The 26341-nt window shown below is 40.8% G+C and overlaps 1 protein-coding gene across 5 annotated transcripts in view; it reads right to left on the bottom strand.

Moving 5' to 3' along the window:
- col14a1a (collagen, type XIV, alpha 1a) overlaps nucleotides 1-26341 on the bottom strand; it is a 165764-nt gene that overhangs the window by 126762 nt on the left and 12661 nt on the right. For all 5 annotated transcript variants that reach the window (XM_085422276.1, XM_085422275.1, XM_085422274.1 and 2 more), the window contains 3 exons: nucleotides 21703-21819; nucleotides 15236-15379; nucleotides 14662-14748 (listed from right to left, as the gene is read on the bottom strand). In XM_085422276.1, the coding sequence (XP_085278402.1) occupies nucleotides 14662-14748; nucleotides 15236-15379; nucleotides 21703-21819 (348 nt within the window). The remainder of the gene's footprint in view (nucleotides 1-14661; nucleotides 14749-15235; nucleotides 15380-21702; nucleotides 21820-26341) is intronic.

Here is a 26341-nt window from a genome sequence, read left to right as displayed (position 1 = left end):
GAACATGAACATGTTTTGTTTTTACATGTTTTAGGTGTTTCTGGAGTTCAGCACAGTGGTTGTTAAGAGCCTGAGACTGGAGTTCTACGAGGCCCTTGACCATCACAGTCCCAGACTAATGGAGATCTTTAAGTCAAAGAGGGGTCTCACAGACAGATGTTACCTGACCTTATGCAACAAACAAATGTTAGTTCATTTTCAAATCTTTACGTAATAGAAATCAGTTGGCTACTTGATTGAACTTGAACGATCACATCCTGTCTTATCCTGTCTTCCTTCTCTCACCCTAACTGGTCGCAGCAGATGGCAGAACCAGGCCCCTCACTGAGCCTGGTTCTGCCAGAGGTTTCTTTCTGTTAAAAGGGAGTTTTTCCTTCCCCCTGTCGCCAAAGTGCTTTTTCATAGGGGGTCATATGATTGTTGGGTTTTTCTCTGTATGTATTATTATAGGGTCTAACTTTCAATATAAAGCGCCTTGAGGTGACTGTTGTTGTGACACTGGGTATGTTAACAGGTTAACAGGGGTTCCAGTACTTAAATGGTTGTGCTTTTTATTATGTTTGCGATCATATTGTTCAGGGTGACATATTGACTCTATTCGAAATGTGTGATCTCCTCTCTCCTCCTTCATTCCACCAGACTTCGGATGTGACGGAGGTCAGATGCCTTGTCCTCAAGGGGCTTCCTGTCATTTTCGGCAATGATCCATCTGCCTTCTTCAAGTTCTTGTAAGGAACTGATTTTTCTTTACCTCCTCTTATCCCCCATTCCCTAGTTCCACCTGTTTACTACCTCTCCACTTTTCCCTTGACCTCCCTTCCCCTCTCTCCACCTCCCCTTCTCTCTCTCTACCATACATATTATTTAAAGGTTTGCATATGTTAATAGTTACTTTTTTATTGTTATTATTGTCATTGACTATCCCAAGTGATTTTCTGTGGCAGTGGTTGGACACTGGACAGGGCAGGCACATCAGCTTTGTACATATAGAGCCTGTTTATAGCACTGTGTTGTCATGTTGACGTGATGATCCTGTGTTCCTTTTTTCACAACACTGATGATGAGGAACATTTGTACAATGATGTGCCAGTGGAGATCCTCTTCCATGAACAAGAAAAATTTCTCCACACATGCAGTCCCTTCATCGCAATGCATCCTCAGTGGGAATCATCTTAGGGGGCAAGGTTGTGATGGATGTTGAGAACCTGCCCCAGGCCATGCACATTGTCTTCGGCCTTACCTATGCATTGCATCTCAACTACCCAAAGTTTTTTTTACAAAAAGTACTTCTGAACTCAAACTTCAAACACTCAAGAATCAGCAGAAAGGTGGAGGGGAAGTATGGGCTCTCCATGTAGTATTTTGTTTGGATTTTTGTTCACCCTCCAGTTCTCTCCCTGTATTCTTTATTTTTTGCCGTTCCACAGACAAAATTGTTATTTGTTGATGTTAAGATACCAGTGTCCTGCAGGGCTGAGTTTCTCATGTTAGTTTATTCACCATATTTCAACAGACACAGTTCAGTATTGTAAAGAATACATTTTCTATTACTTTTGTTGCTGAAACAAAGACATCACCAATAGTAAATTGTTGCATGTATTTCTTTTACTGGCTCTATTGATTGAAAGATATATTTTGATTTTCAAGAACTGTAAAAGTTAAGTTTGATCAGTGAGAATATACAATTTAGTTCGGTTGGTAATGGAGTAATGCTTACTTAATAAGCTGAGTTAAACATGGTAACTAAGTATCTTCAGTTACTGTATTAGTACATTCAAATATTCCATTCCTTTAGGGGCTCAAGTACATTGAACGTAGTCCAGTGCATTTGTTCAACTAATGCTTCATTACTTAAAAAATATAAGGCAACAAGTTACCTTGATTTTTTAAAAGTAGATTCAACTTATCCAGGTTTACAGTGAATGTGCTTCTGGAAGAAGAAGAATCCCATAAACACTCCTAAACCTTGTGGAAAACCTTCCCAGAAGAGCTGAAGCTGTTATAACTGCAAAGGGTGGGCCGACATCGTATTAAACCCAATGGATTAAGAACAGGATGTCACTCAAATTCATATGTTTGTGAAGGCAGACGAGCAAATATTTCTGGCAATATAAAATAGTAACTTTGCATTTGTAGATATTTGTGTTTTTGACCATCCTAACTTTGTAAACAATGTTTGAAATAACCATGAACCCCAGTCACGACTCGCACTATTCAGCGTGTTTGTGATGTTTTTTATTTGCAATAAGTTTCATTTCGGCACAGTTGTTTCGTCCACAACCAGAAAGCCTCCCAGGTGACTCCACTAAAAAAAAGGGGTGAGAGCATGATTACAGGATGAGAAGCTGCTGCCCTGCCAGCCTCCCTGGCACTGCCCCTCGAGCCTGCTGCACCACCATAGCTGGACTGGCCATCGGGCATACCGGGCATTTGCCCGGTGGGCCGCTGGCGATTTTTTGTTTTTATGGGCCGATCGATATTTTTTTTTTTTTTTTTTGGAAGGGTTTAAATAATGAAAGGTGTTGGATTGGCCAATTGGTCATGATCCACTCTGGGCTGGACCAATTACAGCCGAGGAGGTCGGATGCACCCTCCCCCTTGTTTAGCAATCTTATAGACAACTAAAGAAAATGAAGAACAAAAAAAGAAAAGGAGGTGCAGAAAAAATTAGGGCCAAAAAGAAACAAGCCCTTCAGGCAGACGCTGCCAAATGTGTAAAAATAACTGAATTGTTTGGCGGTAGCTATGGCATAGCTTCCACAGATTTAGCAACATCAGCAAGTGGTGGAGGCCAGCAGGTGGATAAGGGAAAGGGGAGGCAAGAGGAGGAGAGACCCGAGGCGGCCGCCGGTCATAGTGGCAGAGGAACTGAACTTCAGGTAAGAAGTTATGACCTGCTGTCTATCTGTGTCAGATATAAACCAAGTTTAGTTGTAGTTTGTTTTCGTTGTGCTGACTTTTTACAGTCGCTTAGAATAACTGGTACTGCGTACTAGCTAGCATGACGGAGTTTATATACTGCTGGGCGGGTGCTATGAAGTTACTGATAGTAAATTTTATTTTATGCTTAAGGTTAGTTTCTCAAACTCCTCAAAATCTTAACAAATTGTGCCAATCCTTACATGTTGCACCAGGCTGATTTATCATCAAAAGTGGAGAAGTCTGTGACAGAGGAGACAGAAGAGCAGCAGAGAGAGATGGAGCAAGAGAGAGAAATAAAAGAGCAGGAGAGAGAGATGGAGAGATGACTTTATGTCATCCATGAGGGATGCATTTGACATATGTTTCACATATTATAGCCCAACAAGTTACTTATAGCAATTTAAATACGAGCAATCAGTTTTTGGCAGACAATTACTTTTTGGCACAACACCGGCTATTGCAGTTAATAATACAACAGCTTCTTGCCATTTTTTGTGTTTCTTTTTATCGCTGTGTAACTGAGTTCAATTTAAAGCCTGCATGCGCTAGTACCTCTTGCCACAAGTTCCCAGAATCCTTTGCGGTTTTACCCCTGAATGACGTCACATTTTTGGTGGGCCGGTCTCTAGTCAAAATGCCCGGGCCGATTTTTTGTCCCAGTCCAGCCCTGTGCACCACCCCTCCCCTGCAGAGAAACTAGGCCACACCTCCACCACAATAACCTTGACAACAGGTGTTTGTAATAGACAGGAATTGTCTGACTTGTCTATACACATCTATACACATCCACAGTGAACACACAAAGAGTTAATAAGCTTTCTAACTAACCGGTGGCAAGACGGCAAATACGCATTTTCCCCAATATGCCACAGTCATCCTTAAAGCAAGCATTACCTCATGTGGTCAAGCTTGCATCAGTATAATGAGGGTGTTAGTCATCCTTGCTGATACAGGTCATGTAATATGACTAAAACGCCACATCAGCAACATAGTGATTCTTAGAGCTGTGGAAAAAGTACTAAAACAATTTAAACACTGAGCACAAAAACCATTTGAACATTTAAATGGAAATTTAATTGGTCTGAAAGTGAGTTTTATTTGTGAGTAACTTTGTGGTTGTTTACCATGCCTAATGCCAAAAATCCTGACACCAAAGAGCTACAACACCAGCTTGTAAAGCAACGATCTGACGACTGTATACAGCTTCAAAGCGACCTTTGTCTACGGCTGAAAACAAAGTACAGTGGGGCAAAAAAGTATTTAGTCAGCCACCGATTGTGCAAGTTCCCCCACTTAAAATGATGACAGAGGTCAGTAATTTGCACCAGAGGTACACTTCAACTGTGAGAGACAGAATGTGAAAAAAAAATCCATGAATTCACATGGTAGGATTTGTAAAGAATTTATTCGTAAATTAGGGTGGAAAATAAGTATTTGGTCACCTCAAACAAGGAAAATCTCTGGCTCTCACAGACCTGTAACGTCTTCTGTAAGAAGCTTTTCTGTCCCCCACTCGTTACCTGTATGAATGGCACCTGTTTGAACTCATCATCTGTATAAAAGACACCTGTCCACAGCCTCAAACAGTCAGACTTCAAACTCCGCCATGGCCAAGACCAAAGAGCTTTCGAAGGACACCAGGAAAAGTATTGTAGACCTGCACCAGACTGGGAAGAGTGAATCTACAATAGGCAAGCAGCTTGGTGTGAAAAAATCAACTGTGGGAGCAATCATCAGAAAATGGAAGACATACAAGACCACTGATAATCTCCCTCGATCTGGGGCTCCACGCAAGATCTCATCCCGTGGGGTCAAAATGATCATGAGAACGGTGAGCAAAGATCCCAGAACCACACGGGGGGACCTGGTGAATGACCTGCAGAGAGCTGGGACCAAAGTAACAAAGGTCACCATCAGTAACACACTACAACGGCAGGGAATCAAATCCCGCAGTGCCAGACGTGTTCCGCTGCTGAAGCCAGTGCATGTCCAGGCCCGTCTGAAGTTTGCCAGAGAGCACATGGATGATACAGCAGAGGATTGGGAGAATGTCATGTGGTCAGATGAAACCAAAGTAGAACTTTTTGGTATAAACTCAACTCGTCGTGTTTGGAGGAAGAAGAATACTGAATGGCATCCCAAGAACACCATACCTACTGTGAAGCATGGGGGTGGAAACATCATGCTATGGGGCTGTTTTTCTGCCAAGGGGACAGGACGACTGATCCGTGTTAAGGACAGAATGAATGGGGCCATGTATCGTGAGATTTTGAGCCAAAACCTCCTTCCATCAGTGAGAACTTTGAAGATGAAACGAGGCTGGGTCTTCCAACATGACAATGATCCAAAACACACCGCCCGGGCAACAAAGGAGTGGCTCCGTAAGAAGCATTTGAAAGTCCTGGAGTGGCCTAGCCAGTCTCCAGACCTCAACCCCATAGAAAATCTGTGGCGGGAGTTGAAAGTCCGTGTTGCTCAGCGACAGCCCCAAAACATCACTGCTCTCGAGAAGATCTGCAAGGAGGAATGGGCCAAAATACCAGCTACTGTGTGTGCAAACCTGGTAAAGACCTATAGTAAACGTTTGACCTCTGTTATTGCCAACAAAGGTTATGTTACAAAGTATTGAGTTGTATTTTTGTTATTGACCAAATACTTATTTTCCACCCTGATTTACGAATAAATTCTTTACAAATCCTACCATGTGGATTCATGGATTTTTTTTTCACATTCTGTCTCTCACAGTTGAAGTGTACCTCTGGTGCAAATTACTGACCTCTGTCATCATTTTAAGTGGGGGAACTATCACAATCGGTGGCTGACTAAATACTTTTTTGCCCCACTGTAGCTGGATTGAGTCAAACAAATAGCAAACACCTCAGTGGCACAACTTCATATTCAATGCTCGGAAAGGCTTGAGCGCTACCCCATAGAGCGGTTTCCTGCCCAGAACAGGCTTTCTCTTTTTCTCTCTTACAAAAAAATGATGGTACACAAGAGCTCAGAAAAAGATTTTCTTTGTTTGCCTGTTTATTCAGACGAGAGACACGCAACAGACTGATACACCTGTCGTTTGCTCAGTGGCCTTCAGTGTCACTCAGGAAGGCACACGCATTCACATTCATCTGTGAGACCCATAGGCCTGTGTGAGCGTAAGCACTGAGCTCCACTGGGTTTTAAGGTGTAAATCCAACAGCTGTTTTCAGAAAGGCTTGTGTCGTTCCACCAGAGACCTTTCGCTGCTTGTCCTCTTGATCTTTAATCCACTGTCTTGTTCTGTACCTCTTCACTGAATACACAGACGCAATGACAGAACAGACACTGGATGTATGCGGAAAGCAGCACATGGCCTACAAACTTTCTCTCTATACCTTTCTCACTCATTCCTCTACTTGTGCTTGTTTGTCTATCCTTGGTCTTTTCTTTCTACTTTATGTCTATATAAACATTTATTGAACTACATATGTGTGTCTCTGCATTGATAGCACTCTCTTATCATATCTGGTTATATTTTAACTCCATGCACATTAAGATCTCTAGACATGGGTGTTGCACTGAAAGAAGGCATTTTTGTTGCCATTCAATAAAACACCAGCTTAAATATTAATTTGGTCAGAGGCATAGCCTGCCATCCCACCCACTCCCCACTCCTCTTATTCTATCTTTTAGTTTGTCTTAGTCAGGCATAAATTACAGTGTGATAAATGTATACATTCATCAACTTAAGGGAAGGGAAATGGGCCAGTAAACTCTGGAAAGACACCTTACTGCAGCTTACCCATTTATGAGGCACTGGAAAATCATGGAAATGTATTCAAAACATAGCTATAGCTCTGCCTGTATACCATAATAAAACAGTTTTCTAACTCTGTACTTGAATCAACAGGTCTCATGTGCTTTATCAGCTGCAAAGGACAAAGAGCGATATATTATAAGGAAAGGAGGGCATGTGAGAATAGCGGAAAGAAGGCAGGAGGTCTCGAAGTACGACAGTTGTAAAAGTAACGGCACTTGGAAGTAACTAAACGCGGAGCATGAAAGTAAATACATAAAAGTGCAGATTTAACAGGAATATGAAAAAGAACCAGTGTTAACTGTAACTGAAACCGAGGGTACAAAAGAGTAAAAGCAATACCAAGCATGCAATCCGAACTTGAAACAAGCCACCAAGGACTGAACAGAAATGTAGTAATAATGACTCAAAACCATGGCTCTAACACCAAGGACAATGACAATGTCCTTGTTGTTAGAGCCATGGTACCATATTAAGTAGGTAATAACCTTGCCCCATTTCACTTATTGAATGCCATATAAAACTTAAGGTTTATGTAAAAATATGTGATGTTGCATCATTTTCACCCTATTTAAAAACACTGTTAGCTCAGGTCTGCTTTAATTGCACCTGCAGAGGACGGAGTATTTCAGCAGAAACAGGCAAAGACAAAATGTCATAGCTCACCCCACATCCACAGAACACAATGAAGACAGAGTGAAGAGAAGTTATAGCAGTGGAATCTGTGAGGAAGTGGGCTCTAATTATTCTAATTGACCTCTGCACTTAAGAAGTCCTTGCTACTAATGACTAAAGTGCCATTAGCACACACACACACACACACACACACACACACACACACACACACACACACACACACACACACACACACACACACACACACACACACACACACTTGTTAACCAAGTATCATACAAATAGCTCAATTCACCCATGAACGTCTGCTGTTAATGGAGGACAAAAATCTGTCTATGTCACAAGACCACACACACACACACACACACACACACACACACACACACACACACACACACACACACTGTGTGCAGGCCTGCTCACGCATCTCCGAGCACATCCAGCATATTTGAAGATGACATTTCTTTAGTCCTCTTTCAGCAGGAATTAGCACACACACACACACACACACACACACACACACACACACACACACACACACACACACACACACACACACACACACACACACACACACACACACACTGTGTGCAGGCCTGCTCACGCATCTCCGAGCACATCCAGCATATTTGAAGATGACATTTCTTTAGTCCTCTTTCGGCAGGAATAATCTAGTAGTTGGAAAACATCCAAAGTAAAGAGTAAAGCAGCTCTTGTAATGATACAAGAAGTGAGAGCAGACAGAGATGAAACGTGTATTTCTGCAGGACGTTTACCTGAGCTCCCTGTGTGGTTTATTCGTATATGTTTTCCCCTAAATACTTCTCTTCAGTCCCATCCTTTCTTAGCCCTTCATGTGCCACACCAGTTTGCAATAAAACCGCGTTTCACATTCGTCACATCATTACTTTCACATCACGTCTACAACATCCATTTTAAATTTCTTGGAGCCTTTCACGCTCTCACCATGACATACATATTTGGTTCATTTTGCTCTCAAATGGAAAGAAGTGATGTAATGTTAAGAGGCCTTCAAAGGAAATGATAGGATTCCCTATTAGTTATTTTGTGGCCTGCACGTGCTTGAACGGGCTGCATGCCTTCCCTGTATTTGCCTCCTTTAATCTGCGGTGTTGGTTTGGGCCTCTTCCCTTAATCTCTCTGGGCGTGTGCCATTAGGGTGACACATCTCTCTGGCCACAAACAGTTGACATCTTGTGTGTCCAGTGAGCATTGCACAGACTGACTAAATGAAAGAAGAAGGCTAGGAATGTTTTTTTTTTTTTTAAAGGAGAGAGAAATACACAAAGTCTGTGGAAGTCTATAAGTAGTAATTCAGGAAGCTAATAGGGCAATAAAAAAGCAGTGGACACAGACGCAGAGAGATAGAGAGGCTAAATGAATCCTAAAGCTAGAAATTAGCAGAGCAAAAGATATAGAGATGTGCACACACGGAGCTAAACGTGGTGTCAGAGTTGAAATACGTATTAATGTGACAAATTAAGGTTGGCTGTAAATATAGAAACCTCACTCCTCAGGTGTGTGTTTGTTACCCTCTGTAGAGATGATGGATACCAGAGGACTCTCTGTCTCACACTAGCAGTGTGGTGAATGTCAACAGAATCTCATTGGCCTCGAGTTCAACTTTAACTGCATCTGTCCCTTGGGTTGTCTGTGTGTGTGTGAGCACTGGATCCAGGCCTCAGTCAGGGAGGGAGGAAGGCAACACTCCACTCACATCCTGTCAGCTAATATCTATTGAAGAAGGCGCCGTTAGCGTGGAGGAACGAAGAGGCTTTTACCCATTACTGCTCAATGATTTTCACTCCGATTGCTTCATGTACGAAATCCACTCAAGCGTTTAACGAGCAGACCGGTAATAATATGAGATCAGTTGAAAAGGTCTGAAAGGCATCAGCACCGTTAGTAACGCTGACAACTCAGAACAGGAACAGTTACATCGATATGAAAACAGAAAGTGATCGCTATAATATGTACAAATGAGTTAAACTGACTCTCACTCTGAGCAATCGTTGGTTGGATGATCCATAAAAACTCTGGTGGGTGGGATTAGAAATAAAGAGGGGAGAGCTGCAGGAGGAGGGCTGTCTGTCTTCTGCAACATTATTGCCAAAAGAGATAAATTTGTTTTTTTCTACAAACTGTTTTTTTTCTCCTATTTATTTTTAAATCACTGTGGTTAATTTGACATTACAGGGTTAAGATTTCAATAAAGATTAAAAGACACTCGTACTTACTCATAGTTACACTGTCTTCTGAATCTTTATGTTCTTCAGAGTGGCAAACATCTGTTTTTACATCTTCTAACAGGCTACTGAGCTAAATCGGTAAAAAATATAGTCATGGACATACCTAGACACATGCACACACTCATACACAGACACACAGATGTCTATGGTCTAATATTCTCCAGCTGTCTAAATTATAGTTATTATTTTTAAAGAAACATTTAGTGCAAATTTCCACAGAAAACACATTACTGTCTTGTAGTAGTTGTCAGGGGACAACTAATGGATTTGTTTGAGCTTTTTTTAAGCTAAAAAAGCACTCAAATATTTATTATTGCTGGCTGCTGGATTCCATGCGACTTTATTTTGGAAGAAACCATCATCCACAGCAATCAGTTCATGTAAAAAACAATGGAGGCAGAATCTGTATAGCTTTTAACTCGTCCTCTCATTTGTGTTAGGAGCTCAAGTCTTCAGCCTCATTTCATAGGTGTTTGTATTACTGGTCTCTTTAGGGGTGGCCACAGAGGATCATGTACCTCCATCCTATGTGTAGCATCTGTATCCTTCTCTTTCACTGCCTCCTAACATGCCTTCCTCCTCTCCTCTTCCTTTGTCTTTGGCTAACAGTAGCAGTTTCCAGCTCAGGTGCTGACCAGCAGCACCTGAGGCGGTTGTTGTTGATCCAGGCACTGACCAATCTGGTATAGAAATCATGTTCCTTATGATCCGCATGTTTGATGTGGCAAATATTTTACGCTGGATGCCCTTCCTGACACAACCCTCCCCTATTTGTAGGAGAGTGTGCGGCCCCACAGTGACATTCTACATAATTAACACTCACCGGATGCCCTAAAAACACTAATTAGAGAAGAAATATTGCAAAGGATTTCCAAGTTAAATTGTCTGTGTCATTTAGAGGGAAGAATGATAAAAGCTGTGCTTCTTCTGGGAGAGAAGCTGCTGAAATGAACTCAGACTTTTTTTCAGTGGCGGCATCGAATCAAGCACACAAACATGGCAACCTTTTGAACTGATGTCATTCGGTCTCAATGGATAATAGCATTACACACTATTTGCTCTGCCTCTTAGTCCAAGTTAAAAATGGAAAAAAAAGCATATGTTGGTGTTTTGACACTTTGGACTGTGGGAATAAAATATGAACAATCAAGTATGCAGACTGTTTTTCAGTGTTTTTTCCTCTTTTTTTTTGCTGGCAAAGATGAAACTGTCCGATACAAGTGGAAACTAAATGTCTGACAAACTCCGTTTGCAGCTCCTGCTGACAAGGAGCTGAATACGTTTTTTTCATTCAGTGTCATTAGCTTTGGAATAATTTATAGACTTTATGAGCTGCTGTTGTACCTCATCTGTCCTTTTTTCCCTCATCTCGTTTCTAGCGAATCCATCCTTATGTTAACACAAGGAGATTCACAACAAAGATTTCTTAGAGAACTGTATTCCAGAGACAAATGTGAATATAAAAATTTTTTCACTTTTAGCTGGTGGGAAGAGCAATGAGACCACTACCTCGTTTAAATTAGTTTTGTCCTGAAAACAAACTTTTTTTTCCTCAGACATACAGTAATTCACGAGAAGAGCAGAGTACTGTGACATCACTGCACCCATGCGTGTAGTTCACACAGTTAAGCACTTTTTCTGTCACTTAACCAAAAGTCTGACTGACTTGTATGTATGTATATTTTCTGTTTCACTTATTTACTGCCTCTCTTCTTGCCTTCATAGTTATAGATTAAAAAAAACAAACACTTTCTTTGGAGCAGTGTAATGATCAATCTGCTCCATCACAGTTTGTTATGAAAATTAGGTTTTATTTTTGCTGCTTTTCCCTACAGATGATGCCACTAAAGAAAAAAAAGAAGGGATAAAAAGCAAAAGAGTCTTCAACTTAGAAACGGATATTCAAGGAGAAAACAAAATCTCTTCACATCTTCCAGCAGCGAGTAGCAGAATCCAGTGGGTTGATTTAGAGGCTGTAGGGAAAAAAAGGCTTTAAGTCCCTGACCAATGATCTGAGTCATCAGCTTTTAAGGGGTGCAGGCCTACAAATGACTGACATGGACAGACTCCAAACTACAAACCGAGGTACAAACCAAGGTAAAATCTCCTTGAAAAGCTTCTGCTGTTGCTCAGAGCCAGAGACAGTCAACGACACCCCAAGAGCAGACAGAAAATTTGTTTCATTCAAAGCTCCTGGAAAGAACAAAGTCTGTATTTAGTGCAGAGGAGCCTGTGCTTACAGTCTGCAAGATATGGTTAAGTCGTTTGTACATTTTTAGGTTGGCCGAAGTAGCTCTGCTGCCCAACTTCAATGCATCGTCGTAATAATGTTCACAAAAAGAGTTGTTGTGGTACTTGTCATACTGTCCAACTTGGTTTTCCAAGTAGAGATGCTTAACAGTGTCTGACGTATTTACTAAACATCAAGCTTAAATGCAACACACACTCATAAATTGTACACACAGCTGGCTCGAGTGCAAAGAAATAACCAACCTGTCTGATGTCTGGAACACATACATTCGGGATGTAGAGATGGGATTATGTGCGAGCTCTTAATAAAAGTTTTTGTAAACAACCCACCCTAACAGGAAGCAAACTGATTACTACTCTGGAACAAAGTGCTGCACACACACAGAAACACACTTTCTAATGCATCGTGCAGCGCCATCTCTTTGGAGCTTGATATTTCATTGTTATTATCACGATCGAGGACAGTACAAGACACACACACACACACACTGAGCCTGATAGAGAGGAAAAGAAAGACACCGTTACGTGTTACGGTACATAAAAGGGCCTCCTTTATTCATCCACAGTTACCCATTATCATCACTACAGTACACAAAGATGCAAACACCAACACACACTTTCACAAATACGACTGAAGCACAGCAGGATATTATTATAATCCCCAACAGGTAGGAGGCAGAACACCAATCAAGGTCGCCTCTAGTGGAGGGCGAGTGGTTCTGATAACAGCAAACTGAAGTAAGCTTTCTAATTTGCCTACCGATAGGAAGGAGAAGAGGAGCGGAGGGGGAGGACAGCACGAGAGAAACAAAGAGGAATAACATCAAAGATCTAAACCTGTGTGTGTGCATGTGTGGTTTGGGTTGACTGCAGGCAAATTCACCACGCAAGCTCACATAGAGTATTTTTGGGAAACTCAGCCTGATACTAGTTACGTATTGCTAGTATCAGTTACGTATTGCTAGTGAATGAGTGGTTATATTTGAGTTACTGTTGCCTTCCTATTATCTCAAAGCAGCCTGACCTTTCTCTTCTGACCTCTGGCATCAACAACATATTTTCATTCAGAGAACTGCCGTTGCCTTCTCCCGTTTTGATCCTAGAGAAGGATGTGTGGGCAAATCCCAGAAGATCAGCATTTTCTGAAGTATTCAGACCAGAAAACCAACATCAATGCCATGTTCAAAATCGCTTAAATCACCTCTCTTCCCTATTCTGATGCTCAGTTTCGATTAGATTTGTTTTCTATAGAAACAGCTACAACCTCAGTCTCTGCTGACATATACCGTTGCTGTCATTTTAGTTGTTGTTTAAATTCTATTTGCCAGATATAGCAGACAGAAAAGCAATTTACCAAAAATGAAAACGTAACATGAGAAAAATGTAAATACATCTCATTTTCATATTACTATAGAAATATATAGATGTGACAATCAAACATTATTTATGGTGAATTCATCACTCTTCCACCGCTCGCTGTACAGGTTAATATACTATAATAAGACACTTTAAGTGCCACTAGAGATTGCATTCAATATGAAACCTGTGATTTACTATCAGTGTGTTTTCCACCCAAGAGCCAATTTATTAAGTATTCATGGATATGAATTGCTCAGTGATTCTCTCCTGGAGAGTGCATGTCGGTCTCTTGCTCCAACAGCAACTATGAAATGCACATACACAGTTACACGGTAAATTGCCTAAATAATATATATGTACTATAGTCAATAAATATGATGACACACTGTACAGTTTAATGGAAACTGGACGCCTAAACTATACTATATAACCACACTTATATTTCTAAACAACCTCAATCTTTTAGGGCCCTGTGATAAATGATCACCAGCACAAAAACCGAACAATAAGCCAGCCTGAAGCAAGTATGCTTAAATAATAAGTACGGCTCCACTGAATAATGACTGTCTGTCTTTGTGTACACTTCAGGCTACAAAACTGTGATGAAAACGTTAGAGAAAGTCAAAAAACTATTGCACCAGCAGCAGTTACAGTGTTTCAAATCTGACACCGTTCATGTCTTCACATTACCGGGCTCGTCTTTCTTACACGAGCACACACGGAAAACTGAATTGCAACAATCAATTATCTATAGCCAGAGATTTCCAGCTGAATTCACTGTTATGGGAAAGAAATCAGCAGACAGGGGACAGTTGCTATGCAAGTATACGCTCAATAAAGAAAACAAATGCATCCCTGTCTTCTTTTACATTGCATAGGAAGAAGGTTGAACCATTACGCATTTTAATATGAGGACATCCATGCTGCCAGCTGAAAGAACATCTCGGTTTTAAGAATAAACACGCATGAATCCAGACATCTTGCATGGGAGCGGGAACTCAAGTTAGCAGGCAGCCACACAGACACAAGCGAACATTGTTGGTCACTTGCCTAACTTTAGGAGTTATGCTGAAATAATAATAATAAATAAATAAATTCCCAAAAAAAATCACAGCCACAAATGATTTGCCAGTCAGGCAAAGATGATTTTGGCATCTCATCTCAAAAAACTTCACTGTTAACCTGTTGGATAAAAACTCTTCATGCAGGGAAACACGGACAGACACGCTGACTCATACTTTTTTGGCCTTCTGATCTATGTAACTGCCCCGGTGGCTGTTTATCCTTCATCCAAACATCGCTATGGAAACTGACTGGGAGACTCTTTAAGCAGAGTCCAATTCATCAGCGCGAGTCGTTTTATTTATATGTTTCATGTGAGGACAACTCTGCATATCGTCTCATCTCCTGGAAACAGTGCATTTGTCCTACCTCCAGAGATCTCATTGGCGTTCCTCGGAGGAGCAGCTGAATCGGTGAACCTCTGGGACTCAGTCTTGTCACTCTCATTTCTTTCACCTGCAGAATATAACGAATTCATAATTTTAAATTATTTTAAAAACAGTTATTTCAGAAAGTTTCTTTCTATCTGGGTCTCCTTCATTATAGTGTAATAAAATATCCCAAACCAAGTAGTACATTACTCAAGAATAGACACAGGCGAGGACACGGCAGAGGAAAAAACAGAGTGTAACGCAACAGATCAAAGCTGAGTAACAATAAGAGAAAGGGCTACATGAGGAGGAGGAAGAGGGTGAGGAAAGACGATGAGAGGTAATACGCAGAAAAGAGGAAAGGAAATGAGAGGAGGGGAAAGAGAAGAAGTCGAGACAGGATAAAAGTAGAGAAAACTGAAATGATGGATAAGAAGATGAAATAGGAGTGAGTCGCATAACAGAGTAAGGTTTAGCAGAGGGTAGGAAAAACACTAAGAGGAGACTAGTCATCAGGAGAAAGGCAGAAAAGATTTGGGAGAATATAAAGCAGGAGTACAAGATGAACCAACCTTTAAATCTGCCCTGAAGTGGTCTGCTCTGCTTGTTGCCGCTGACTGCGATAACACTGAAAGTGTAGACTTTAGAAGGACTGTAGTCTGTTATCAACACGCTGGTGTCTGATTTAGATACTATGATCTCCCTCTGCTGACCACCTGACAGAGAAAGGGAAGAAGACAAAGAAGTGGAGTGGTGAGTGTTCGACTCAGAGACTTTAATTCATGTATTTGAGTCTCTGGTAGACAAACATCAGTACTCTAAGTGCCAGATTGGTAAATTTGGCGATCCCTGAATCCCACTCATGGGTGAATTGCAAGTTTTAAGTTGTGTAGTTTTCTAAGCACAGATGTTGTTGGTTCATTTGAATATCAAGCGAAAAAATAAAGAACATGTTTTTGATGCATTAAATATCAGGACAATAAGCAATAAGTTGTGTATCACAAACATTAGTAAATTGGTTTGTGTGCTATTCTCCTCCCTCCACAATATTTTGCACCTTTAGAAAGGAACTCGCAGAAATACACATGAAACTGGGTCAGTCCCAGACATTCCCGAGTTCCCACCTCTTACACACGTTCTTGTCGCTTTGCTCTCTTTGTAAATAGCAGCAGCAGTTTGTTTGCACTGGTGCAACACTTTAGTGCATGTAGCCATAAGACACCAGCAGATGAAGCACAGTTACTGACTAATACTCCGCTCTAACACTGAAGGCAGGATAAAATTAAGCACTAAATCTTTAATGCCCAGTAAAAATAGAACAGCAACCTCTTTGTGACTAGTTGCCCAATTTCTGCATGTCCCCCCCAATCCTCACAGTCCTCTGTGTGTGTGTGTGTGTGTGTGTGTGTGTGTGTGTGTGTGTGTGTGTGTGTGTGTGTGTGTGTGTGCGCGTGCGCGCGCACATGTCCTCTCCTCAACCGTTAATCCTCATCAGGCCAACAGGTCGTATTATCTCCTCACATTAATTTTGACCCAGCAATCAATCAGCCATCAGTAAGGTGTGTGTGTGTGTGTGTGTGTGTGTGTGTGTGTGTGTGTGTGTGTGTGTGTGTGTGTGTGTGTGTGTGTGTGTGTGTGTGTGTGTGTGTGTGTGTGAGAGAGAGAGAGAGAGAGAGAGAGAGAGAGAGAGAGAGAGAGGGGGAGTACGTGTCCGTGCATGCACTTCCTCAGCTCTTCTGTCGCCCGTCCCTGCAGGGTGCTGACTAATGACACCTCTGGGAAAAAGGAGATAAATCCTTCTGAAGGCAACTGAAGATCAGGTGAGGCAACTGCATTGATCAACTCCACAAACTGGAGGCTCGGCCCGTGCACGCGAACCAAACTACTATTAATCAACCAAACAACAGGGCTCAAGTCTAAGGCTTTGACTTGGTCTATATATGAAAACTGACTGTTCATGTCTTATTTTTCTCAGAGCCTCCTCCTAAAGTTTCTTTTTAGTCCTTCGCCTTCACAGATCACCTCAATGACTGACTTATTAAATGGGAACAGCGATGGATCAAAGATCCTCTTTAGTTTAGCATCTCAGTAACCCCAGCAATCAAAACATCTTCATTTTTATTTTTACAAAAAGACAATAACCCTACTAACTGTCATCTTATTAGGCATTACAAGTTGCAGCTATTTCTGTCATTGATCCCGGGCTTCATACACATGCAGCATCTCTGTGGATTAGTTACAGCACACATCCCCTCCATAAAACCATACATTCTCATTTTTAGATTTCTTCTTGTAACCCAGTGAGACAGATCATCCCACGTAGTGAGTTTTAGAGAAGAATGTTAGACTGAGCCAGGCTAACAGTTTGGACCTGCTTTCAGTTTTTATGTTCAGGCCCTGGATCAATTCTCAGTGCCCGAGTGATATTGATCCTTTAATTTAATGCTCTTATGCAAAGTAAAAAGGTGTTTTTCTCCAAAATGTTGAATTAATCCTTTAAAGTCATTGCAAGTCTCACAAATTCTCACAGCACAAAGTGATTTGTTTGAAGTGAAGTACATCAGCCGTGGAAAACTCATTAAAATCATCATCTATCATTATCGAGTGTAATTAAGCAGATTTTTGAAGATTATGGCAAATAAATTGTGCTTTATGTTACTTTCTAAATATTCAGCGTTAGAAAGTTGGCTAGGAGCTCATGGTAATCTACTTAACATAAGTACTGGTACAACCATCAGGCAGCACACACACTGCTGCAGTCTTTCTTGGCCAACAAAATCCTTTTAAAGTGACAAAAATGTGCAGAAAGAGTACATCCCAAAAAGAGACCATAAAACACAAAGTAAAACACAGAGGGATTAAATAAAAAAATCATAAACAAAGAGGTAATAAAATGGTTTCGATAGTTTAGGTTGCGCTCTTCTGTCTCTGCCTGTTATCTCTAAGTTAAACTGCATTTGAATGTAATTTAAGCTTTACTTGCATATATCTTTCTAGTTTGTTCTGTGAAATTTATTTTTAGATAGATGTTTGCAGTGGCGGTCCTAGCCTGTTTGGTGCCCTGGGCGAACACTCCCTCTGGCGCCCCCCCCCCCCCCCCCGACACACACACACACACACACACACACACACACACACACACACACACACACACACACACACACACACACAGAAAACATATTAAGGATTGTACATTAACATAAAACTGTTGCCAGAATCATACTGAAATTCACCAGAGAAACATACACACACACATATGAAGAGAGAGTATGCATAGTATGCAAACGGCTACCGGACAGCCATCATAATTCATCATATAATGAGAACAGGACAAATCAACAATTGACACTGACTAATTAATATTACAATCTGTAACATAATGTATTGTTTGGAGTTTAGTCTGTTACTGTTACTATTTTTACCATTTCTTCTTGGAGCAACTGTAACCCACATAATTTCCTTAGGGATAAATAAAGTATTCTGATTCTGATTGTTTCAGAATGACCTGTTATTATCCAATGACACATCTGCTTACCTGTATCTTTTGCTCGTTTCTCCTCCTCCTCTTTTCTCTTTTTTCTAAACTGAGCACCTGATGGCTTTGAACTTTTCTTGTCCATCTTGGTTTTAATTTTGCACTCCAGTATGAACACCCATCCACCAACCCGAGGATGATAACCTAATAGACCTACACCTTATTTCACAGATTCGCTTTGTCTAAGGTTTATTTCTGGGATTTCACACAACCCAGGATTCAAATCATGAATACATAATGGGCTTGGATTTACATCATTATGAATGAAATGTGCTCTATATGGAAGCAGCAGGTCTCTCTCCCCTTTCGACAGGCTGTGTGTGAGACTTTAAATCAGCAAACTGTAAATTATAAATTTTAAATTGTTATTGATGTCTTTATCCCTGGTCCGAAAGTGTATATATATTTTCTTACTCTTCTTATATTTATTGTTTGTTTACTTGCACTGTTGTAACTGGAGCCTCGTTCTCTCGTCTCTCTAGATACTGCACTGTATGTAGCGGAGATGACAATAAAGTTTACTTTGTCTTCAGCAGCGAGCAGGCGCACCGAGGGCTCTCGCGCTCACTTTTCACGTATAGAATTTCAAAAAAACATCGGTGCAAATTATAAGTCTGTATCATAATCTCTGGTGTTTACGTGTTTGTTGTTTTGTTTTTATTTTATTTTATTTTGCGAGTTGGTTATTAGATGCCGCTCCAGCCAGCCAGAGAATCCCCCGCCGCCCCGCCCTCTCCTCCCTGTGCCGCAAGCAGCAGGCCACCTCGCAAACGGAGGGCGCCCTTACTCCCAGCAAATGGGCGATAGAAAATTGACTGGTGCTTTGGTCGTTAGTGTGCTGCATTACTGCACATTTTGTTTTTGACCTGATACCAAGTAATCAATTACCAAATAATCAGGATTGAAACTGGTTGTCCCACCTCTACTAAACATCAGAAAGGGGGATGTGAGAGTATCACTGCTCACAGGCTAATAACTTCTGATTGATAGGTAATAGGTAACCACATGGTCAGAGAACATGTGCTTTCACCGACAGCTTGGGCTTTTGCTCATCACATCTGGTTTCAGAACAGTAAGGTTGTTGTTTCATGATGTGAAAATGCTCATACCGAGGTTTCAAAGTGGGAGCTCACAATCCACTGTTTGACCAATGGGGTCATCAGCTTGTATACAGACCCAAACTTTTGTTTCTTGTTGCATGTTGAAGCTCTACTTGGAACCTTGTTAAGATCCAACCACGTAAAATATGATTTCTTTTTGCCATTTTTCAAGTGGCCTTAAACTTTTGATCGGGACTGTATTATGACTACACTCCAGGACTACCCGCTCATCTACAGAAACTGCAAGCTGCCTCTTTTAGTTAATTCTTTCTGTCCTGAGCTGAGTCCTGCAGCTTATTACGACAATATCAAATGTCTAAACTCAGAAAAGGAGTTTGTAAAATTTTAAAAAGCATAATTAGCTCATTTTGAATTTGATGGCAGGAATACACCCCATGGCCCAATCCCAACACTAGAAAAGTTGGTACAGGGCCATGTTTACAACTGTATCGTATCCTGTCTTCCTTTAAGAAAAGTCAGTGAAAACCTGGGAAGTGAAGAGCGCAGCTGCTAGACTTTTGGGGGAGTAAAAATGCTCCGTTCTTGTCTGATATAAGATTCCAGCTGCTCAACAGTCCTGGGTCTTCCTTGTTGTTGTTGGGGGTTTTTTTTTGGTTTCATGATGCACCAAATGTTTTTATTTAAAGGTCTTGACTGCAGGTAGGCCAGTTCAGCACCCTGACTCTTCTACCATGAAGCCATGCTGTTGTAATAGATGTAGTTGGTGGTTTAGCATTGTCTTGCTGAAATATGCAAGGTGTTTCCTGAAAAAAGACATCAGCTGGACAGGAGTATATGCTGTTGTTTTACATTGAGGGACATTACTCTGAAATTGTTTAAGAATTTGTAGAAGCACCTTTTGCAGCTGGGTAGGCTACCTGTATTTTTTGTACCACTTCAAAGGGCTAATTTAAACTCGTTTACTCAAATAAGAATGTGATTAAAATATGAATGTGTACACATGTGAAGATGATTACACTTTTTTTACTATTATGAGATCTGTATCGTAAGTGAATACCAGTGATTTCCACCACTACTTGTATTATTTGGTGCTCAAAAAGCAAACAAGCAAACCTTCCAGTAATCACATTATGTACCGATGCATGAATATTACAAAAACTCAGCTTTTTTTCATCTGGGTCTGGCTTCATGTCCGCTGAGATTTAAAAGATTAAATATGGACATCTGGGTCTAATAACTATCACACGAGTATGTGTATGTACAAACAGAAAAAAGGCAGGCTATTCAACAGATATCCAGGAAATACCAGCTGACTGACAAAGAAGCAGGGTAAAGGTAAAAGTAGAACATTTTAAACAATTTGTAGTGCCATAAAAATGGTTTAAATTACAGGAGAACACATGCATTAAGGAAAAAATATTAATTTTGTAGGTAAAAGTAAATCATCTGGTTTTATTCTTCACACAAAGTTCAGCTCATTTGATTCAGAGAACAAAGAGAGTGGACATCAGGAACATGGCAGCTGCTGTGGCTTTCATGGCTATTTTTCAACTGACAAAGGCTTTATCCATCATATACATTTTTTAAATTTCCTGCTGAATTTGTTAAATGCCAGTGAGCTACTATTGCACTCCTCCCTTCAAGAAAAGTGGCCATAAATTTGAGTTTTAGTTCTATTGTTGGAAGCGGCAAAAATAATTTCAGACGAGGCATTTTCAAAAAGTATTGTTTGCAAGAAACAGGTTTTATGCTATAGAGTGCTTATTCAGTCCTTCTTATTCACTTCTACATCAGCTGCAGAAGAATTGCCTGCTGTATTCAGCACAATATCAATAAAGAGGGAAGTGATGTGAAGGAGGATTTATGGCTGTAAACGTGGGTGCACATCAGCGGTAATTCGGGTGATTTCTATTAGACTTCTATTACACTGTGCATACTCAAAAAGAGACAAAAGTATAGCCGCTGTCTGTGACAGGCACCTCATGACAAGCATCAAATAAAAGTGAAAATTCCACGTGTCCATTATGGCTGTAACTGCTTTCAGTGAGTTTCAGTTTAACACTGAAAAATGACTCCTGTGCTGACATTTGGCTGTCCTGGGCTAAACCTCTCCATCATGTCCTGTGTACCTATCAGCCCCATTTTCAAAATGTGCTGACAGGCTGCACATACGCAGCAGAAACTCTCCCTTGTCTCAAACTTGGCCGAGGTACAAGACAAACTCTGAGTCCTCTATATCTCTCAAGAGTGTAATCCCTTCAAAGGAGCTTTGATAAGAAGTAAATTACATAATCCTTCCTGACAGACAGAAAATCCAAGTCATAATGGGATCCTTCCTCCAAAATTTCAAAGTTAAGCTCCGCTTCTTTTTGGCATAGAGGTGCGCGTGCATGTGCTTTTGTGCATGAGTGTGTGCAGTAAAAAAAAAAAAAAAAAATCCTACCTGGGGTACTTTTGTAGAAAAACAGATAGCTGTCAAAGTCTCCTTTGGGCTCCTTCCATGAAACCAGGAGTTTGCTTGAGCTCAGCACTTTGAAACGCAGCTTCCTCGGAGCTGGAACTGAAAAACAATTTTACAGTTAAATTGGCTCCAAAGAAGTTTGGGAATTATTAAAAAGAAAACAAACAAAAAAACATGTTAAATTAATGAAAAATGTCCTAAATATCAGTCAACATAAATAGAAAAAAAAAATGTGAGCAGTTAAATCCAGAATGGCCAACAAAAAGCTGCAAATCGATGCGACTTTGACAGGAAATAAATGAATGAATGGTTGCATGGAAGGACACAGAGAGGGCTGAAGGTCCTACATCCATGAGAGCCACATAAGGCAGAGTATAAAAGAGGAAAAAAATAGAGGAATGTCTTCTTATGATCAATTTATGTTAAACACCACTCCAGAGACAAGAAACAGCGCAAAAAAAATTATTTTGCAAATATATGTGTCACTTATCTAATCTATAGTGTATACATAAAGGAGAAGTGATTGGTGTACAGTGGCATTTTCATCTTATCCCTTGCAGCCCTCTGTCAATGAAAACAGATGCGCTGTGGCCTGTTAAAAACAGTGACAGCAGCCTTTCTGTCCCAGTTTGCCGAGGCAAACTGCGTGGAGTGTGAAGAGTGGACCCAGGTGCAGACATCTAAAACTCAAACTTAACTGATGATGAGCCGTTTATTAAGGCAGAACAGTACAAAATAAAAGGGCAAAAACAATGCAAACTAAGCAATAACCTAAACTGGGTAAACTAGAAAGGAAACACGAACTATGAAAAACCCTGGCAAACAGAAAAACAAACAAAACTCTAAACATGGCAATGATGATGAGGATATATGAAAACCTGAACGCAGGACATGGCATGGGAAGACTGAATGAGAAGGCACAGACTAAATACACACAGGAGGCTAATGAGAGAAGTGGGAACACATGGGGAACAGCTGACACATGAACATAACGATGTCACAGTGGAAGAGTAAAACTAAACACGATGAACACAGGAACACAAGACCTCTTCAAAATAAAACAGGAAACATAAGACGCAGACATGACAACCTGAACTTGACAACGTAAGACACAGACATGAAACACATGAAGGACAAAGGAGACTTAACAGGGGTGGAAGACACAAGGGGAATCTAATAACAAAGAACTAGAAGAACCTAGGCATGATAAAAAAATGAACTTAGAAAACCTGAAGGGCTTAAACATAAACCATAAACTAAAACTCAAAACGCTGGGTCAAAAGACCCAGGATCGTGACACTTTCTCTGCAGGAGTCTGAGTTTGTGCAGACTGTGGTTTCTAACAAACAAAGAGAGCACATTTTTTTCAAATAAAAGTATGGCAGAAAGGCAGACGACTTTTTCACATCTCCAGACAGAGCAATGTAATGTAGGAATGAGTAGGAATCCAACTAATTCACTTTAGTTGAAAATGGATGTAATTTTTATGCCTCGTTTCACCCTTTTGGTATATTATTCTTTGCTAGTGTTAATACAAAAGATGTAAGCCCAGCACATGCATTTTTGTCACGCTTCCTTGAGAAGTGGATCCATTTTTCAGTCAATAAATTGTCTCTTTTAAAAAAGGCAGTTTGTTGGGAAAAGGAAACAACTGAAACTTTAACAATGACAAATATATGAACAAAAAGGTGCTGAATGAAAACAGTATGAAATCATAATGTTCCACCCATGAAAGTCAAATTGCGCTTGGCCGGTGTCCCGTTATAGGTAGTCTTTAGATCACTCCGTGGAAGCTCTGATCTGCACTTGTGCAGTTCATTCTGGAGTCAAGAAGCTGAATTTCACTTTGGAGAAGAGAGTAATGTTGCAGGGGGCCAGATCTACAATTTAGCAGAACTATGCATCAACAGTTTGACCCCAGGAAGGACAAATTTGTAATGCACATCACAGGGAATGTCAAAAACATGACTATCATCCTCTTGGTCATACTCCCAACCTAATGCACGGCTTTTGGGCTTTGGAAACTCCTCGTCTAAAAACAGCTCTTTGGCAGAACCCCAGCTCCCATCCTGACTGAAAACTGGGCCTATTTAGAACATAAGTATTGTGTGAAGAGCAAACATATATCCAGGGGCATACATGAAAGACGAACTTAAACGGCAACACGTTGGAGCGGTCCAGAGGTGCAAAAGGGGGCATCCTAAAGGGGGCATCCCATTTGCCTGAATTTTAGGCAAATAGCAAGGTCTTTGCTTTTTCACATCTAGTAATTAATAGGATCATGTGAATTTTTCACATGAGCAAGTTTTGAATCAAGAAACTGTTGAGAAAGCCTGAAAGTTTTTTACCACTGGAAGAAAAAGAGCTTTACATAAAATGTTACATGTCAAAGTATCCCTTCAAGCAGTAATAATGCTTGAATGGCTTCATATTTTAACTGCACACCCAAATAATCTTTCAGTCTACAGGGACTGTAGCCTATAATAAGTCACAATAGTGAGTGTGAACATGTGAAGAGCTTGCATTAGGCATGAAGGAGAAAGTCAAAAGCAGGGGATAATGCACTGACAAATCTGAGACGTGCTGTTCAGGATTTCCACTCAGAGGTGAGGACAGACTTCCAACCCTCTAAATGGAAAATCCCATTAACGCCATAACAAAAAAGGCACTGTATCATATAAATTGATGTTATAATAAAGGTGACAACATCCGACCCGCGGTGCTCAGCTTGGTTAATGGCCTCATGTTGAAATGTCTTGACGTTCTGTGTAATCTTCAGTCGCGCACCATGAAATTTCTATACACCCGTGCATCTTCTTGAAGTAAACACTTTCCTCTTAAAGTCCAACTCATCAAAACCAACATCAGCCCTCCCTTCCAAACAACTTTAAAATGTTAGTCATGGCATTACCTCACAAATGTAAAATCAAGCCTCGACTTTTAGAGAAGCCAAAAAAGAAACAGAAACCAGTCTCAAACAAGGACGACTTCTCGAACTTGTCATCGGGAGATCTTCTGATGCAGCGCGATTGTTCTGCAACACATCACAGTCTCACCTTTTTTGTGCTGCTTTTCTTAAATCTCACCACCTATCCTCAGAATGCATGGGATGGAAGTGTATAATTACACAACACAATGAGAATCTATGAATAATTTAAGCGAGTGATAGAGCTGAGTAGGTTATGACTTTGGTATTGTTTAGTGCGCCTGATAGTAGGTGAAATGAGTTGGCAGACAGGGGTACTAATAATGTGGTGACAATTGCGTTGAATGTCTGGATTTTTGCTTGGCATGTCAATGAAAACGCATACACACAGTGAATAATAAAAAATAAGACAATGTAAAATCTAAATGATCCAACTGTAACCCTTCAGAATGATTGTCAAGATCTTTAAGTAGGAGGCAATACCAGAGACAGAAACCATGATTAATGAATATGGACACAAATGCTGTGGATGCTGACAGGATACAGAGTTCTCTGATATAAATTACCCTTCAAAAAACCGACACGCCTGTTCTTGTTTATCCCCGTACAGCTGTAAATATCATCCAAGAGCTCCACATTCTGCACTGCCTCTCTAAATCTAAGATGCTTTCGTGGAACACATTACACATCCACACTCTGTATCTCACAATAAAATACTCTGCGGAAATACTAGACCTGCCCTGGACTTGCACAGTGCATACCCATCTATAACACAATGGTGTATTACGCAGCCCAGAGTAATTTATCTGAAAGAGTTACACCACTGGAATTAGCCAGCCCCCAACAGCTACTCGCAGGAGCTTTTTGGCAGGTAGTAAATGCTCCTCCAAACCTTTGGCAAAAGCTTCACGACTTCTGCATAGCAACAAAATTTTGCTTCGGTAAATAGTCTGAATCACTGAGGCCTCAATGAAAAACCCCCCAGTGTGAAAATGATACGCGCTTTGAAAAAACAATATTTAACATGTTCTCCTCGTGCCGTTGAACCTTAATTCACAAGTTCCAATTTCAAGGTTGAACTTGAGTAATCTCCCGACTCGGTGGGGAGCCTGGACTAGAAAAATCTTTTAACTGGAGGCCCAGTATGAACTGGCATTATCTGGGTTCCAGCGATACAAGCACAGCTTGATGCCTCAGTTTCAGAAGAGATGACTCTTCCCAGGATTAGGAGCGCTGAAAGCTAGCAGGGATTCCTGGTAGATGAGTAAATGCTTGCTGTCCAATCCTCTGCTTCACTTCATCTTCTCACTCAGCTCTTGTCTCCGTTTCAAACTTCCTCTGCTTTTCTTCCCATCTTCTGATTTGGCTCACTGTCCACTCTGTGTTGGCTTAATTTCATCCAGCTTCTCTCCTGTGCTCTCTCTTCCCTTCTCTCTTCCGTGCTCAACAATCTCTCTATCCGACTTCCATTCATCTCTCTTTTCTTTATGCTCTGTTTCATCTCATGTCTTTCCTTTGTCTTTGCTGAGATTTCTGCTTTTTGTCAATCTCTATTTTCATTGCCAACCATCCCCTTTCCCTCCATCTCTGTCTCCTCTTTACCCCCTCTTAGCCTCTCATTTCTTTAATTTTCTCATCATTTTTGTCCCTATCCATTTCTTTTCCTTTCTTTGTCCCCTACTTTCCACTTTTACC

Source organism: Rhamphochromis longiceps, linkage group LG11, assembly GCF_057381845.1.
Source record: "Rhamphochromis longiceps isolate RC_006_pf linkage group LG11, R_longiceps_female_GT1.1, whole genome shotgun sequence".
NCBI classification, from domain to species: Eukaryota; Metazoa; Chordata; class Actinopteri; order Cichliformes; family Cichlidae; genus Rhamphochromis; species Rhamphochromis longiceps.
Note: the sequence above shows the minus strand (reverse complement) of the source record. Positions and strands in the feature narration are given on the sequence as shown.